This window comes from Trichosurus vulpecula, chromosome 1 (genome assembly GCF_011100635.1).
Source record: "Trichosurus vulpecula isolate mTriVul1 chromosome 1, mTriVul1.pri, whole genome shotgun sequence".
In the NCBI taxonomy this organism is placed as follows: domain Eukaryota; kingdom Metazoa; phylum Chordata; class Mammalia; order Diprotodontia; family Phalangeridae; genus Trichosurus; species Trichosurus vulpecula.
The window spans coordinates 490189345-490208707 of NC_050573.1; the positions used below are offsets into that span (position 1 = coordinate 490189345).

The following is a 19363-nucleotide window of genomic DNA, read 5'->3' on the forward strand; positions in this document are numbered from 1 at the left end:
AGGAAGACAGCAATAATGATGCCAAAAAGGTCGCTGTGATATTTTTTCTAAATGCATAGAAGAAAACAGAAGTTCAGAAGTAAGCAGAGACAAACAAGACAGTTCTGAAAGTAAAATGTGTTATTTATTATGTACTTTAAAAAAGAATGAAATGGAAATTGAGCGTTTCACATAGATTTCTCCTATGTTTTGTTATGTGGACACACATGTTCTTTTTTTGGTATTTAAATTCAAATTTAAAAAAGAAAATTTAAAGTCATCAGTAGTGGGCAGATGCCTTTAAATGTTATAGTGATCATGGGAACAGGATGAAGGTTTCAACATATAGAGCTTATGATCAAAAGCGTTCCAAAATGGAAATTCAATGAATGATTTTGTGCTTTATTTATTCATATTTTAGCTAAGAAAAGTCTTCCTGAAAACTACATTGGATTGATCAGGATAAAGCAACAAATTCATGGTGTAATGTAAAGAATGCTGAATTTGGAGTCAGAGGCCTTGGGTTTGAATCCATGTTCTGTCACTTACTACCAGTGCAACCCTGAACAAGTAATTTCTCCTCTCTGGGCCTCAGTTTCCTTATTAGTGAAATGATGAGTTTGGACTAGCAGACTTTTTAAGGTGCCCTCTAGTTCTACATCTATGATTCTGTGAACTTAATAGTCATTTTCTTTATTACATAAGACAGAGCTGTCCCAAATGCGGCCTGCAGTGTGATTTATGTGGCCCACCTACAAGTATAGGAATTTACATAACTGCTTTAGTAAACAAAGTCGAGCTACTGCAGAGCTCTCACTAAAATGGCAAATCAAAATATACTGTCTATTGTTTCAATAAAAACCTAAGGTTGGACAGCCTTGACATAAGAGAAAGCTCACACTTGAGTTCCTCTCAGTTTCTTTTGTAAATTGAGAATGCTACTGAAGAAGTATTTCTATTTCAACATACCAACATTTTTTCAAGAGGAAAATAATTTTCTCGTTACACACACACACACACACACACACACACACACACACGCACGCACGGATGGGAAAAAAGGACAAAAGGATAAGGTTTGAAAAAGATTCTCTGAAATGCCTAGGGACCACTAAAAAGCTTATAGGCTAATTCTAAAGATACTCACATCTCCAATACAGTTTTTAATTGTTCAAGCTTTGCTTTACTTTCTTCAATTTCGGAATCATTATTTTGTCCCAGTTCTATTAAAAGTTGTCGAGCAATATCCAACACTTCCTACAAATTAAGGAATATAAACATTTATTTAATAGTTGTTATATAAATTATAAGACCAGAAAAAAAGGTCAAATAAACTTGCCTGTAATTGTTTTGGCTTTTTCAATTTTAATTTCCCAGTTTCATATCCATTACAGTTTTCAAAAAGATCGAAAAATCTTTTAAGAGAAGACAAAGAATATTATTAGTTGAACAACAAAAAAAACTATTTTCATTTGATAAAATGTATGCCCCCTTTAATGCTCACCAAACTAATACTCAGGAAATTACTTTTAAATTACTCTCTCATGATGGAAATCAAATGTCTTATAATATAGAATATACAAACAATCCCTAAACAGTCTCTAAATAGAAGTTATTACATAAAAAAGACTGCTTAAGCAATTCTACTTGAACGTTCATGTTTTCATATTTTATTATCTCCCACCACCAGAAGAACAAATTGCAGAAACTTCTACATCTGCTATTATACTATTTTGTACAACAATGGAAATAATAAGAAGGAAAAGGAGTAAGTTCAACAGTACTCTGATAACAAAAGATGAAACTAAGTAGAGATCATTTCTTAATTATGGTGAATTCATTTTCCATTTTTTTTTAGATTCTGGTAAAGATAAAAAAGTTTTTTAAATGGATTTTTTTTACAAGTTGGAAAGTTTTTAATGTAAATTATAGAGAATTTGTAGGAAAAGAAAAATCAGTCAACACAGCAAACTAAATAAGAGCTAAATGTCAATTACTCTTAAACTGTCTTGAGTGGGGCAAATCATTTATCACTTACTTTTGGTGTCTCACTTCCATTTTCATTTTCTGCTTTGGTGTCCTATCTCCATGACGTATAACGGCTATAACACACCTAAGTTCCATCCTGAAATAGAAAAATGTGTGCTAAGTTTCATGAATCTAAAATTTACATCTCAAATTTTAGGTTTAAATAAGTTATATATATGCATATATTAGAGCTATCAAATGTTAAAGTGAGAGATGATCTCCAAGAAATCTGAAAAATATTACTTAACTATGGAAAATAAGACATTAAACTATACAAGAATACTTTTGCACTTCTCCCAATGAAGTGATTTCTGGATGACCTTGAGAATTTACTTGTGTTTTAAAGTTAAAGAAGTTAAAAAAATTTAGGAGAAGACGACCCTGGATCACAATGAAATCTGTTAAACAGCAGAGATTATAATGAAGTTAAAATGTATGAGGATAAAGAAAAGTTATATTTGAGAGCTTGCAATTTTACTGAGTAGCAATAAAAAGTGTAAGTTTAAGAGTTAGAGAAGTTTTTCAAATGCTATATACCAAATTTTAAGAAGTCAAATTCATTCTATTATGTATTGGAACTGTTGTTGTTCTAGTCTAAGACTCCCTATAATCTCAACATCAATATATTCAACAAGCGTATGCCCAATATACTCCACTACAACAACAACAAAATACATATCTTTAGTTGGGGTATCTGATTTGTTCTAAACCTCTACCTACCACCTATCCTTTGCTCTAAAACTACAGGAACAGCAACTCATCAACTAGGTATTTCCCAGTATTTCAGATTTTAACAATAATAGTTGATATTTATATAGTGCTTTGAGGTTAAAAAACAGGTCTTATATATATAATCTTATTTGAACATCAACTGAGTGCTACAGATTATCATCATCATCATTCCCATTTTAAAGATGAGAATGGGGTTCAGAAATTAAGCCTACTTGTCTATGGTCACCCAGCTAGTGTGACATTTGCCAAAGTTCAGATTTTTAACCTAGGTCTTCTTGACTCCAAATCCAAGTACTCTATCCTCTGTGACATGGGCATGGAATCACAGAATTCTGAATCTCCACATTTAAAAAAAAACTGAGGGAAACTACTGCTTTTAATTTTGAAAACTTCATTTTCATCGTGCCAATTCAAACTAATACTGGGGAAATAATAAATAATAAAGACTTACATAGTTCCAGATGTTGTTGGTACAATTGGGATATCTTCAGCTTCTAATGGTATTGACCAGGGGATATGAAATTGTGGAGCAAGCTCTCGCATTATAATGTTGCTTTAAAAAAAACACACAACAAAACAAAACAATATATTTATATCTCAAAATTGAACCTAGAACAGTATAAAAATATCAAGATTCTAAAGATGCTTATCAAATTGCCATTTACAGAAAGTCTTCAAAATTTGAGAAATTGGCTCCCCAAAATCTTGTTCCTTACACACATAATTTAAATTAACTTAATTTAAGATGTCTACTGGTTATCCAGTTTGAGATTTCTGAAAGGCAGTTGAAGATGTGCTATTGGAGAAACAACACTGTATCTAAACAACCAGGAACTTATACTTGCTGTATTGTATACACATCTTATAAGTTGTAAGATTTGTGGGACAGGGGTGGAGGGAAGGGAGGGAATACCCTTTTCATCTCCGCATCTCATACTGCATGTGCTTACTGATTTTAAAAAAGTTTATAAAATCAATAGATATTTAATTAGGATTATCTTATTCTTTATTATGACTTAGTTTATAAATCACTGGTTACTTATCCTAAGTGTTAAAATAATGCTACTAGTTCACTAAACTCAAAAGCTATTCCAAATTTTGCAATGCTGCTGGTTTCATTCTTAGTCAAAATGGCATTTGGAAGTATTAAAAATTGAAAAAAAAACTAACTCTGAGCAATTTAAAAGTACACCACATATTTTTAGCACTTGCAAATACTTAAAAATTCCATTTTATAAATACCCTAGCTTTTCATGACAAGATTCAGTAGCTTGATATCAAAGATGTACTTAACTTACTTTATCTATTGTTATTAAACACATTTAACCTACAAATGAGAAGCAGCAAGAATTAGCAGTAAAGTTGGGAAGAAAGGATTCAAGTTCTAGTTCTGAAACCAGTTGACTATGTAATTATGGGTGAGTCACAACCTACCAGTTATCCAGGGAACTTTCTAAGACTCTAAGTTGCTCTCTGCATCAGTGAGAGGGAGTTCCCCATTAACTAATTAATTTGACAAGTGTTTATAAGACACCTAATACTTTCCTTTCAGGCACTACACTGAGTGCTTTTGTTGTCGTTGTTCACTTTGGCACTGGCTGTGAGACAGGAGATACTGGCAAAGCACTGCCCTACATGGTATGCCCACATTAAAGAAGGCACTGTGCTCTATGAAGAAAGAAGAACTGCAGCAGCTCAAAAGAAATGTGATAGGTGCAAATTTAGAGCCAGCTCCACTTCAAATGTCCATATGGACTATTTGCGCCCAACCTGTGGTAAAGCCTTCTGAGCTTGGATTGGTCTGAACAGCCACAGTCGGACATATTTCACCTTGACCTCATGGTCCTCTTGGAGCATGAAGGGCAGCAACGAACAACAACCAACCACACTGAGTGTTGGGGATATGAACATGAAAATGAAACAACTAGTTTCAAGTAGCCTAAACTCTATGGGGGGGGGGCGCGGGGGGGCGCTACGAAGGAGAGTAGAGAACAACAGAAACATGGATAAGAAAATCTACTCAAAGTAATTTTTGAGGCAAGACCCTAGCAACTGGAAGGATTAGGTCAGGCTTCATGTAGGAGCTGACATTTGAGGTCTTGAAGAAAGGTGGGGATTCTATGAAGCAGAGGAGAAAAGGGTACTCCCATTTCGGAACAAAAGAGATTAGGAACATCTGCACAAAAATGGTAACTGAATTTACAGAAGCTCACTAAATGAAATCATTAAGTGAGAGAATATAGACAGAAAAGGGAAGACCCAGGGCAAATTTTTGGGAGACACTCACAGTTAGTGAGAATTACACGGATCTAAACAGTCAGTGAAGGAAACCGGGGAATGGCCAGGATAACCAAGAGAGAATAGTGCCACAAAAAAGGGGAGAGACAGAGAGAGAGTGGAGGGGGGGAGATACAGACGGGGGAGAGAGAGAGATGGAGAGAGAGGAAGAAGGAAGGGGGGGGAGGGGGAGAGGGAGAGAGAGAGCGTGTGCGCGCACCCAGGAGGAAAAAATGGTCAACAGTGTCAAATGTTGTAGAGAAGGCAAGAAGGGTAAATATTAGAAATAGGTCAAAAGATTTGTCAATTAAGAGATCACTGATACCTTTAGAGAGAGACTAACTCATTCAGTTAAATAAGCAGGTCAGAAGTCAAATTTAAGAGTTTAAAAGACTGAGAAAAATGGAATATAGACAGTTTTTTCAAGGAGCAGTTGAAAAGGAAAAAAAAGGCAACAGCCAGTCCAAATGATGAACACCTGAATTAAAGTGGTAACCACAAATGGAAACATGGGACAAATACAAAAGATACAGAGCTAGAATCAACAAAACTTGGCAACTAATTAAATGGCTCAGAAGGGAAAGGGAAGAATAGTTATTATTGCAAGGTGGTTAAACTGGGTTTGGTAGGAGCAATATCTACTAGCATCCGTCCAGTAGGCTAGGCTAGGAATTTTTTTTTTTTCCCAGAGTAAAAGGAAAGGAAACTGTCCCTGAGAATTCTTTGCTCCATAAGGTTCTAGCCTTGTGTGGCTACCTAGTTTCCTAACAGCACTAAAAAGAATAACCTATAAGGAGTCAGTGATCCTTAAGAGCTGGTTCCAGGGCCAAGAAAATCACTATACCCTGAGGTGCTCAGAAGACAGGTCCCTCTACAGAGATGAGGGGGGCTGGGCATGCCTGAATTAGGTACTGTATCATTTCCATGTTGTGACTAAGCAAATCTTTAATTAACTAATAAATGTTCCCTGAGGCACAGCTAAGTGGCAGAGTAGATAGAGCACAGGGCCTCAGAAGACTCCTCCTGAATTCAAATCCTGCCTTAGACAATTACTAGCTGTGTGACCCTGGGCAAGTCACCTTAACCCTGTTTGCCTCAGTTTCCTCATCTGTAAAATGAACTGGAGAAGGAAATGGCAAACCACTCCTATATGTTCGCCAAGAAAACCTCAAGTTGGGTTATGAAGAGTTGGACACGACTGAAAAACAACTAAATAACAACAAATGTTCCCTGAATTTCTAAGTCTCAGACTTGAACTACCATACTAGCTTGAGGTGGGCCTGGCCTACAACAAATGGGTAACAGGAAAGATGATATTGCATAAGACAGAAATAAGGACTTGGGTGGAGGTGAGAAAGGGTTAGGACAAGATAAAAATTATTTTGGATAAGCTGAGTTTAAGATACCTAAGTAGAAGTCTAATACACAGTTGGTAATGGACTAGAGAGGCATTAAGGCGAGAGATGAAAGCTGGATATGAACATTTTCGAGTCATTTGAATAGGCCATAGCTGAATCCATGGAAGCTGATGAGACTATTAAGAAAACAGAGAAGTGGGCCCAGGACAAAGCTAAGGCAAGCTTTAGTTGCATTAAAAGAATCATAGCTTACAGGAACAAAGAGGTGATAGTCTCTCTGTATACTCACATATAAGTGATAGGACGTGAATGATCCTACAAAGGAGACTGAGAAGTATCAGCCAAATAAGCAGAAAACACCAAGCAGGAGCAGTGACATGAAAACTGAGAGAACAGTAAGTCACCAGAAGAATGGAGAAGTAAACAACTTCGAATGCTTTGGAGAGGTCAAGAATGGGGGAAAAAACATTGGATTTAACAAAACACAGATAACTGGTAACTTGGGAGGGGACAGTTTTAGTTGAGTGGTAAGGATAGAAGCCAGACTACAAAGTGTTGAGAAGTTCCTAGCACAGTGTTCTTCACATCGTGGATACTTAATTGAATTAAAAATTTTAAAGAATCAAAATAAAATGAAATACATTTCATATTAAATATATACTGTATAACTGAAATTTCATTATTAAAGGAACCCTTCTGTATCCTGTAGTACCTCGGAGTAACTATTATGAAGATTAATTATAATTGTACAGCATGCCAAAAACCATTCTTATTTGAGTTTTCTAGTTATTAGCTAATTGAATAAATGGCAGTATACTGTAACATTAGCTATATTTAAGGGGGGGGGAAAGGGATGAATGAAAATACAACACATTCTTACCCAAGTATTTTTGCACAGTCATCATAATATTTCATAGAATTCTTCACAAAACTGAAGCCATTGACATCACAGACATAGGATTGTCCATTGGCACGTAACAAATCAAAGCCACAAACCGTTTGCTATTAAAATTAAATTTAAAACTCTGAGCTCAAATGTTACAACTCTAATAATAAACAGAAACATTTTCATTAGCAGTAGATTCCTACCTTCATTTCTGTAAGTTCAAAGTCTTGTGATAACATAACAAGTAGTGAATGCTCAAATATACTTCATAAAATTATTTACTTGCCATTTCAGGGGGAAAAATTGCTAATCTGCAATTTAGGTTAGCTAAAGCAGTATTATCCATGATTCAGTTATGCTCTTTGACAATCCTTGTACACTAACGGATGTAGAACAATGAACCTTAAAGCTTGTTTGGGCTAGCAAGGTCCATAAAACAGTTAATTAGGAAACATTTTAAAATTTTTAGTGAAAGTTTTTTTTTAAAGGACATACTGAGTAGTGGAGATCTTTTTGACCAGAGCCCAAAAAGAGCAAGCTTTTAATTATTATTATCTAAAAAGAAGAAATTTTCAGAGTAACAAATCTCAGGATGAGCAGCATTTTATGGAATCTTAAAAGTTGGAAGGGGCTTCAGAAGCCACTAGAACCTACCACCTACTAAATCATTTCATTCCTCTTCGGGATAGAATTGAATTGCTAGCATATGTTTTCTTATGTTACACTGCAAAGTCATCTCTTTGTATCTTCTAATTTACTAGGGACAAGCAGAATCAATCTAATGCTTGTTCCATATGATAGCCCCTTAAAACACGTGAAGGTGGCTAATGATTTTCTTTCCCACTTCACCGCAGGTCATCTCTTCTCTAGACTAAATATTCTCAATTACTCTACCAGTTTTCATATGAAATGATCTCTAGGCCTTTCACTGCCTGCTGCTCACTGGCATAAAGAGTTACTGAATTTTAAAATTAGGATGGAATTCAGTGGTCATCTACGCTAAACACCATAGTGGAAAGACTACCCAATAAGTGGTTCATCTAGCTTTTGCTTTAAGACTTCCAAGGAGGAGGTACTCACTACCTCCTGAGATAACCTGTTCAACTTTTCAGAAAGTTCTAATTGTTAGGATGTGGTTTTTTTCTAATCCTAACTCTCCTTCTTTGCAAATTCTACCTATTGCTCATAGTTCATCCTTTGAGGTCAAGTAGAATTATAGTCTCTCTTCCAGATGACAGCTTTTAAAATACACGAAGACATCTACCAGGTTGCCCTTGAGTCTGATCTTCCGCAAGCTAAATGCCGTCAGTCTCTTCATATGGCATTTGAGAGTTCCATCCAAGGGGGAATAAACACCTGATGTGATCCTATGTCATTATTACCTCCGGGGAACTGAAGTAGATAGAAAAGCATGAGTTCATTCTGAGGGGAAGAATTTCCTGCTCTTCTACATTACAGGATCAAACTTCATCCAGGTTTGACACACTTTTAGTTAAAACTTCTTTTGTAATCATAAGAATACAGGTATATTTATATAAAGCTACTATAGTTTGTCCTCAGCATAACAAATATAAAATTGCTGCTGAAATGGCAGAATGAAAAATTTCAACTTCTTATAATTAAGCAAATTATTTGCGTAGCAAATAGAAATTTTAGCCCAAATCCTACTTGAAGCATCATAAATAGTGAGTAAGAAGGGTCCAAGTTAATGGAGTTTCAATGAAAAATAGAAAGAAGAAGAGGTAAGGGAACTGATAACATTACAAGAGCTTTTGAAATATTACCAGGCATATTATTCATGGATGAAGCATATAGTTTTCGATTTATGTTACCATGTACAACTCTAAATACATACCCTAATTAAAAATCGTTATAAAATATCCATGAACTGAGATTCTACATGGTTTTAAATGTTTCATTTCATTTTACCTTAAATGCAAGGCAGACTTTCCAAGCGATTAACTTCTCTCTAGCATTGAGGATAACAGGATATCTGACTTCCTTCCCTTCACTATCCCGTTCTACTTTGCCATCAAGTGCAGGTGATTTCCGTGCTTCAGCATGGGCATAATCTGGACCTACTGTGTACACCTTTAGAAAATATTAGGAAAAAGTCAGTGGATAACCAATTTATGGAAACAATCAACAGCAAAACTAGCAGAGAACAGTTGTTTCCTACACTACAGACCTGTTTCTGAAAAATTACATGTAAATCAAATTTTATCACAAATGTACCAGGAAAGCTTTGCTATTTGAAATAGTAAAAGCAGAAGCAAAGTAATTTAAAAAAAAGCAAAGCAAGGTAGCCCCTCATTTATACACCTAGGATTCCTAAATAAACATACAAATGGCTAAATATTACATATTTAAGGACAACACTCCAGATTTTCTCACTTTTCCCTCCTTCTGTTTCCCCTCCTGCTAGGTTAGTCTTTGGGAAAGAAGGGGGGAACTAACTCGCATTTTCCTTCCTCTCTCCATTCCACCCATGGCTATCCAGTCAAGTGGGGAACAGCCCTAGACCCTATCCAATATCGTAACACCAAACCTGGAGGATCTTTTGCTGTTTTTTATATACTAAATTCTTCACTCTAGTTACTATGGAAAATGTAGACAGAATCAGTGGAAACCTGGGTTTTGCATCCTGCTGCTGACATTAACTACTTACGAGTCTATGGACAAATCTTTTAATCTTTCTGAATCTCAGTTACCTCACATACAAAATGGAGATCATAGGATTACAAAATTTCAAAGACGGAAGGAACTTCAGTGGTCATCCCATTCATTTTATACCTTTAAAAAAGACTGACCCCTACAGTACACCCAATATGTAGTTGTAAAGTTTTTGCACAGATAAACTCTAATTGTTAAGATTTTTTTCCTGACATCAAGCCCAAATCTGCTTCTTTGCAACTTTTGCCTATTCTATCTATATTTGTCCCAAAGAGCCACTCAGAATAAGTCCAATTTCTCTTCTACATGACAGCCTTTCAAGTACTTGAAGACAGCTGTCATGTTACCCCTGAACCTTCTCTCCCCACAGATAACATCCCTACTTCTTTGGCATGAACTCAAAGTCTTTAATTTACTATTTGGCATTAAGGCAGTGTTAGGAAAATGTATGGATCCAGAAATTTGTTAACTGTGTGGTCTGAAGCCAACTTACCTCAGTTTACCAATCTGTTAACTATATAAAAACAGGGCCTAGCAGAAATGTGATAATTCATTGTATTAGAAATATGGTTTAGAAAAATGAACTCTTCTTTGATTCTCTTGGGTTATAAATTTAATTGTTAAACTGATATAATTTTTAAAAAACTCTTTTAAAAAAAACCTTTAGAAGTATAGAAGACTAACAGTTTAAAGTTAAGTGGATTTGAGATTTAATTTTAGTTGAGATCTAGAAATTACAAAAGGAAAAGATTCAAGCCTTACCCACAGTACCACACTACCAACTTTTTTTTTTTTTGGAGGGGAGAAGGAAGGGCAATTGAGGTTAAGTGACTTGCCCAAGGTCTGAGGCCAGATTTGAACTCAGGTCTTCCTGACTCCAGGGCTGGTGCTCTCTACTCACTGCGCCACCTAGCTGTACCACCACCAATTTCTTAGTGAGCTACAAGTGAAGTGAGATAAGCATCTGATAGCTGTGCTCATCCATCTTTTCAGGACAGTGTGTAAGGAGACTCTTAAGGATTTCGGCCTGGGGAAAGGGGTCCATCTCCTGTCAGCTCCTAACCCAACTCCTTAGAGCTTTTCTGCCTAGGTGGAAAATCAGTCACTAGTATCTTAGAGTACTTAATCCAGCAAACTTTAAGCTAACATGAGAATAACAGGTGTGAATTCAAACTGGTAGTGTGGTATGTATATCCTAGCATTGTAATATAAAATTAAATATATTTCTATACTGTGAAACTTTGTTAACATCAAAGTTTATAGGAAATAAATTCTCTTGTAATTTAGATCAGGGCTGTCCAAAACATGGGCCGTGCACCCCCATGCGGCCCGCTTGTGTCTACCACAAGCACAGAAATCAATGCAAATGCTTAGTTAAAACATTTATGACAATTTCCACATCTGTAGTAAACGCAGGCAGGCTGCATAAAATCGCACTGCGGGCCACACTTTGGAGAGCCCTGATTTAGAGTGGTAGGTTATAAATTCAGTTGTTAAAGAGTTGTCTAAAAGCTCCTATCTTTGTTAAAGATATCTTATTTCATTTAGATTACAATAATGGGAAAAATATTCTTCATTGTTTTATCTGGTAAGATGTCTGACATTAAGTTCTTTGATGCTTAAACTTGAGAGCTACAGAGGTGAAAAGAGCTATTTACACCTAGTTAGAAAGAGAAAGTGAATAAATCAGCTTATATTTAGGAAGTAAGTTCTACTTTGTTCATAATAATTTTCTGTGTAATCTGGAGATGTATTCAACTGAATTGAGGTCATCTGAACAGAAATGGGTTGTGTTTCATGCTTCAAGTCCATAGTACTGTTTATAATATCATGTGGATACGGTGTTAGGAACTCAGCTTTTTTTCTAAACTGGATGCCAAGCTCAACTATTTAAAGGAAAAGAAAATGTTTGAAAATTGTTAATATTTTGAAGTACTGTAAGAAACTGGAAACTTCCACATTACCTATTGTAAAGAGGAAGTTTTATGGACTTTCTATTTAGAAAACTAAATTCCCACCCCCACTGCAAACACCTCTTAATTTGGGGGGAGGGGCATGTAATTAGGAATTTGTTTATAGTGCAGAACTGTTTATTGTGTATTATGAAGTTATATCTGGAGTGGTCTATGCTGAAGTTACATTTTAAGCAACTTAGTCTTAACAAATTCCATTCTTAAATATTTATTTTTTGCTTTAAGGGTTGAATAAGAGATAGGTATCTGTCAGAATCTGGAGGTTTACAGTTATCATATAGTCACTATCTACGGGAACTTATAGAATGTTATTATTTTATTAGATTCCAATGACTGCTTTTTTACATCAGGATGAATTTTAATCTGTTTTTGAGGAGAAATACTAGTAGAAAGGAATATTAAGGAAAATCTCTTCTGTGATTTTTTTTAAGAAGGCCTGATAAATGTTATTTGCTAGTTAATTTATTAAAATAATATAAGGGTAGTTTATATCCATTTCTAAGCATGATTAGTAAAATTTGCCATCCAAGGTAAAATCTTACGGGACTATAACTGATGATATTCTGAATTTGATTCTAGGTATGATCATCAAGAAACACTATTGAGTCAATAATCCATAATGACAGTACCCCTATGCGCGGGGGAAGGGGTGTGTGTCTGTGTGTGTGTGTGTGTGTGAGAGAGAGAGATCTATGATCTATGAACTGCAGGTGGCACTCTGTCTCATGCGGAAAGCTGGGAGAAGAACTTTTGGCATTAGCTGATGTAGGATTTTCCTGACTTGATTTCCTCAGTAGGACATTTCCCCTTGAATAGAAAATTTCCTACCTAGCTGAGTCTAAGCCTGATTATGATAATTGTGATACAACTGTATACCTATATAACTCCTGCCTGGAAATGACATGAAATTAGGGAAGCAGTTTCCCCTTACTATAGCTATGTACCTATTTTCCTTTTATAGCAAATTTCTATAATCATGGCAGGTGATCAGTGGAAGATATGAACACAGGCTAATATTGGAGAACATCTGAGCTACTATAATAAAATACAGGTGTCTAAGATCTGAGCTATTCAGCATAGAATTATAGTCCTTTCTATATCCCTAGTTATATATTTCTGTATAGGCTTAAGGTCCTTTAAATATCTCACAATTATATGGGGATAATTAAGCAATGATTTGTGAAAACAGGATATAATTCTACTGTTTAGTGAGGTTAATATCATATATGTTTTCTGTTCTGTGTTAAAGAAAAATTCAGTGCAATTAGCTATCTTAGGGGAGACTTGTATTATCTCAAAGAGACATCCAATTTTACTCAGGGTTATTATTTAATGTGGAATTAACACTTGTACATAGAGCACGTTTTGGAATGCAAGCAAATTACACAAGAGTCTAAAGAGGATTTGAGAGTAGTGGTCTATATACATGTAATACCTAGTTCATTTGAACAGTTAGTAACTAAATATGTTTTACTACCGATAACTCATTCAATACAATCTGGAATATATCCCATCATAGTCTTTGGTTACAACTGAAATAAACTAAATTCATTTGGTAAATTCATTTGATAAATTCATTTGATTGTCAGTGGTTTCAATAACCACTAAATGTGGTAAATTCATTTGTGACCTACCTACAAATCCTTAACATCTCATCCCCTTAAGGAGGGGGGAATGAGCAGCTAAAAGTAAAAAACCAGAGTAAAAAAATGAAGTAAATAGCTAGAGTATATATTTTTTGAAAAAATAATAAGATTATATGTGTCAAAGGTAAATGTTTCTAATGAGATACAAAGGCCCTGAACACGTTCTAATAGCAAATTCTAAGAATTGGGTTCTATATATGCAATTACATTGTTCACCCTCTGCACAGATCAGGCAATATAGGAAGACTAGTTGTTATTTAAATTTCCTAAATATATCAACATAACAATTTGCTACTTTACATCACAAGACAGTTATAGGCAATAAACTAAAGTTTCATCCCTTTCTGGGACTTCAATCTGAGGTGAAGAATGAAACAGATGAACACCAGAAGTTAAAAGATGGTGGAGTCAATGCCAATTTAAAAGGCACTTTTAGTATTAGCTTACATAACTACATTGGTAAAAATCAGCTTCATAACCAGAAGAAGTCATTCCACAAGTCAGATCCTCATAGATTCTTTTAGATTCTCCCTTTAGAAGGCAGTGTCTAAATTAAATATCTGGTTTAGAGAAGGACAAAGGCAGCAAGGAATATGGAGAAATATAAATTCTCTGGTCTAGAGGTTCCTAATTTGATGTTCTTATTAGAGCTATAAGGCTTGAGTTAGCTCTTACCATATGACCTGGTTATTGGCAAAGCAAAACTTTAAAGGGACTGAGTTAAATTAGATTGAGGTCTAGTTTTCAAGAGATGTTAACAGAAAAGGGGATCTCTACAAGTGACCCTAACCAGAAAAGCAGATCCACTAGAAGGAAAAGCTCTGAGAGGTCACCTATTCCAGAATGCCTAAGAGAAGAGGTTTCCAGAGAACCAGAGGATTACATTAGGAGCTATTCTCATAAACCAGACAGCTGTATGAGATGTCTAAACCCTGAGATACGATGGACTGATGGAACGGTTATTGAGAAAAAGACTGCTTCCCCATCCTTTTCATTTCTTCCCCATGTGCTGCTGTTCTTCTTTGTAAGGCCTGCTTGTCAAAGGGGACTGCCCACAATGGTTTCTGTCACTGCAGAGTCGATCTCTCTCCCTCTTCCTTTCACATTATTTCTCATCATGTTAAAATACCTAAGTCTTTTGGTTAAAAACCTTTGATTAAGTGTGTTTGTCATACCAGTCAGTGATTCATTGAGAAAATGTGTCTTAGTGAATCAAAGGGGGAAATGAAATTAATTTTTAATGCTGTACCATTTGATTATTAATAATGTTATATTCCCATTTCTGTAAAAAGGTTAGCTTAGACAGAAGCCTTGCTAAAGAATGTCAGAAACATTCTAGTTCTGCTCAAGGCACCTAGGCACGACCCCACTCAACCAGGATTTCTGGGAAACCAGATTTCTGCTTAGGGTATAAACAGAATCCAGTCTGTGTGATTTCTCTCCCTGGGGGAAAGAATTCCTGTTCTTGATTTTCTTCATTAGAGTTTAGGGCTCATGAAGGAGAAATCAAACCAGAGAGATCTTCGTCAGGGTGCCCAGACTGCTGAAGAGAACTCAAAACTCATGACCGGGCCACATTCTCATCGGACCTCCCTCCCGCAGTGATGTGGTAATTAGGAGGGACTGGAAGTTTCCAATCCTCATTAAATGTCCACCAATCAAGGTTGAGTTTCACTTGTTAGGGGAGTTTTCTGTCAGAAGGTGTACACACCTGATTTAAGGTATATCAGAGTCTCCCTTGGTATCTTTGGTGTATTGGCGATCAAGATGGGCTCTTGGCACTTATTCAACCAAGTGCCCTTGAAGAGTTTTGGCCTTCATCTCCTTGACTAAATTAGGTAGCCAAGGTGGGGCTCCAGGTGGGGCCCATGAAGGGAGGTCTGATTATATCTTCACTTCCAAGTAGGCCCAAAACCCCTAGTTATTAGGTGCTAAGTTGATGTGGGCGTGAAGCCCTCAGGGTCCTAAGGGGAGTTGTTAAGACCAGAGCCAACAGTAGGAACCTGAGTTCTGGTCGCTCAGATGGCGTTTGATGATGGCTAAAGAGTGCATAAAAAGAGAAGACAGAGCTATTTGCTTAGGGTTCTCATTCTTGGTGGTGAGCTGATGTGGAGACTCTGGGCAGCTGTAGTTAAGAGCCTTCCAGCTTGTAAACCCGGATGTTCAGACTTTGTTAAATTCTGGTAACTATACGTTGAGATTTGAATCAGACAAGGTCTGTCTGTTGATGTTTGTAATTTGTTTGTATTTGCTCTGAAGTTCAGGGTGCTGGTTTTTCCCTCTGAACTAAGGGAATGAATGATATTTGAATGCTAGATTAACGTAAGATTGCTAACCCCTTAACGTTGCTTTCCTTAGTAAAGCAGATCAAAAGAACCTGGGCTTGCGGCATTCTGTGAGCTGGTTGTTGTTGGTTTTACATCCCCATAGCAGCTGCTAGCCAGATTGTTGAAACATCTGGTTACTGAAACCACTGACTATCAATTTATTGATTATTGGCTAGCTCAGTTAATAAATTGATTATTAATACCTGGAAACTGTCTCCAGGCACGACATCTCTACCTAATGATGTGCTTCCGCAACGTATACAAACATGCTCATTTCTTAAAACATGCTCATCCTTAAAACAAACAAAAAACCCTCTCTTAATACAACCGTCTCTGATAGCTAATGTCTTATTTCTTCTTTCCTTTGTAGTTAAACTCTTTGAGAAAGCTGCCTACATATACCTAGTACCCACTCTTCTAAATCCTCTACAATCTGGCTTCCAAATTCATCATTCAACTGAAATTAATCTCTTCAAAGTTACCAACGGTCTCTCAATTGCATTTAAAGGGCCTTAATTAAGGGGCTGTTATAATTAAGAGGCCTTAATGGACTCTTCTTGATCTTCATTCTTTCTGACCTCTCTGAAATGTTTAATACTACTGATCTCCTTCTAGAAAATCCTCTTCCTCTTTAGGTTTTTATGGTACTTCTCTCTCCTGGTTCTCTATCTACCCATCTGATTGATTTCCTTCTCAATCTCTTTTGCTGAATCTTCATCCAGATCATGCCCACTTACTGTGGGTGTCCTTTAGGGGTCTGTCCCCAGTCTTCTCTTCTCCATCTATATTGCCTTGATGACTTCATAAGCATCCTGCAGTTCAATTTTCATCTCTATGTTGATGACTCCATACTTATATATCAAGTTCTAATCTCCTGAGCTCTAGTCTAGAATCACCTATTGCTTCTTGGACATCTTGAACTGGATGTCCTATAGACATCTCAAACTCAACATTTCCAAAACAGAACTCTCTCCCCAGGCCTAGAATGCTTTTCCTCTTTACCTCTGCTTCCTGGTCTCCCTCAAGATTTATCTCAAATCCCACCTTCTGCAAAAGGCCTTTCCCTGCTCTCAATACTGTAGACCAGGGCTTCTTAAACTTTTTCCCCTCATGACCACTTCAGCACTGTGTGTAGACAAAGATGCACTTATGGGGTCTCCAAACAGAAAATATGAATGCATTTTCTTCACAGAAACATTGTTATACATGTTGGTTATATTTTATCCATTAGTAGAGTATTATAACACATCAGTTACAGAACAAGTTTTTGTGGGTTATACCGATAAACTAACCACCATATAATAGCAGTTTCTGCGGAAGACATTCCAAAGAATTTGGCTAAAAAAAAAAAAATCAAACTTTTGGTATATTTTCTGTTTATAATTTAGATTTGGTGTATAACAAATCTTAACTTGTCTTAAGCAAAAATATATTTTCATATAAAAAAGTGAGTAATCTCTATATGAAAACTGCTTTTTACAAAACAAACTGAAAGAGTACTACTTGCTTTTTTAAAAAAAGGAATTCTTTGATTTAAACATTAATTTAATATTTGAAATGACTTAATTTAAATTCAATTTACAAAATTTATCAAGTGATATTAAGGGCTCATAAACTTTAAATTTTTAGGCTAGAGCTAGTATATGTAAATATTCTCATATCGTGCAAAAGAAAAATTATGAAGGCTTTTATCATTTGACAATTTTTAAAATGCCATAATAATGCTACCTATCTGACAGAGCAATGATGAATTAAAGATACAAAATAAGATATACATTTTTGGACACGGCAGATGTGTGAATTTGTTTTGCTTCAGTAGTCTATTTGTTACAAGCTGTGTATGTATGTTTTCTAAATTGGGAGAGCTGAGAAGATAGTTATAGGGTTGCCAAAGAAAGAAGGAAAAAAAGGCCATTAAAGCATTTAAAAAAAATATGTACAGAAAGAAACAGACAAGCAAAATAACTTTGAAAGTACCATCATGAATTTATAATGTACTTTTAAAAATGCTAGAAATTTGTACTTTCACATATAATCTTTTTTCTGCTCTATTTTGTATATAAAAATGGGTTTTTTCTGTGTTAAATTAAATTCAGAATTCTTGGAAAAAGCTTTAACACTGAAAAATATACTTTGTAAACATGTCTGATCCTCAAGCAACAAGTTAGGCCCAAATGTTCATATTAATGATATTTCCCCTAGTGATTAATTTATGAGATACAGCCTAATTCCTAAAGCACTTAGGTCAAGGTACAGTACTACCCCATCTTTCTATCAGTCAGTCTTACCTTGACATCAGTGCCATCTGTAGGCATGAACTCCTCATAAATGTATGAGCCTGTTTTTCTCACGCAGCTCTCTGGGGAGTAAACACTACTTCTGCTTCCGATCTAAAATGAAAAATTTTTATCAAATATACAAACTTCTGGAAGAGTGCTTTCCATTTTTTTCTAGCTCAATAGTCTCTTTTTCTTCTTACTGTTCTTTAAAAACTTTTTTTCAAGTATCAGTATGTGGTAGTTAAGAATATCAAGCTTTGATAAATTTAAATATTATCCAGATTTTATTAGGGTAATTTGTTAAGATATAAATTTTATGAGTTTCTCACAAAACAAAATTTTATGACTATTTTATTTTGTAATTTTATTATATGGTATAGAATTAACAAATAACATCTTCAACTTCAAATAACATCATATGATTTCATATTCATATTCTAAGAGCGAATGTGCTAAAATTGACTGCAACGTAGAGTTAATGAGTTATTCACATGAATCTTGCAAAGCACATCAACCTTTGCATCACAACTGATGGAAATCATGTTGAAGATGTTATTTGTTAATATTCCAATTAAATAAAATGTTGTTGAAAATTTCAATCATTTCATTTCTTGAAAATATGCATTTTTGCCTACATGTCCAGACTTTAGGAACACCTGGTATAGTATAAAATTATAGGAGGCCACTTAAAAAAATACATAATAGTAGCTATGCATCCAAACTCCAAAAATATTTGTTAACTAGGAGAGCAGAGCCTTACCTTCCTAAAGAGCCTTTGGCTTCCACCTCCAGCAGATGTTGGATAATAAATGTAAACATTGTGATCCTCAGCACTGAGGGGTTTTTCTACAAATGGCTTTTGGAAAACTTCTCCGTTTACTTCTACTTGATCCTCCCCTTCAATTAGATTGCATTCTATAGCACCAACAATAAAATAAAGACACTTTATGTTTTAGTAAAATAGTTTCATACACACAATCTCATTTAATCCTCTGAACCATCCTGGGAGGTCAAGTAGTCTTTATGATCCTCATTTTACAGATGAGGAAATTGAGACTCAAAGAAATTATGTGGCTTATCTAAGGTCAAAAAGGGAACAGATATAATAGAGAAAGGATTAAAACCCAACTTGAATCCAAACTCACTGCTCTTTCTGCTATACCACGCTACTTATTAATTAACAACATGCATGAACTTACAAACAA

The 19363-nt window shown here is 35.5% G+C and overlaps 1 protein-coding gene across 10 annotated transcripts in view; it reads right to left on the reverse strand.

The window, feature by feature from the left end:
- Positions 1-19363, reverse strand: part of PPIP5K2 (diphosphoinositol pentakisphosphate kinase 2) — a 110998-nt gene that overhangs the window by 59020 nt on the left and 32615 nt on the right. For all 10 annotated transcript variants that reach the window (XR_005009085.1, XR_005009084.1, XM_036737381.1 and 7 more), the window contains exons 6-13: positions 18919-19073; positions 18168-18269; positions 9190-9351; positions 7255-7376; positions 3191-3292; positions 2018-2104; positions 1319-1394; positions 1127-1236 (exon numbers count right to left, since the gene is read on the reverse strand). Coding sequence is in view for 8 of the 10 variants with exons in the window: in XM_036737381.1 (XP_036593276.1) it covers positions 1127-1236; positions 1319-1394; positions 2018-2104; positions 3191-3292; positions 7255-7376; positions 9190-9351; positions 18168-18269; positions 18919-19073 (916 nt within the window). In the remaining 2 variants the exon portion in view is untranslated. The remainder of the gene's footprint in view (positions 1-1126; positions 1237-1318; positions 1395-2017; positions 2105-3190; positions 3293-7254; positions 7377-9189; positions 9352-18167; positions 18270-18918; positions 19074-19363) is intronic.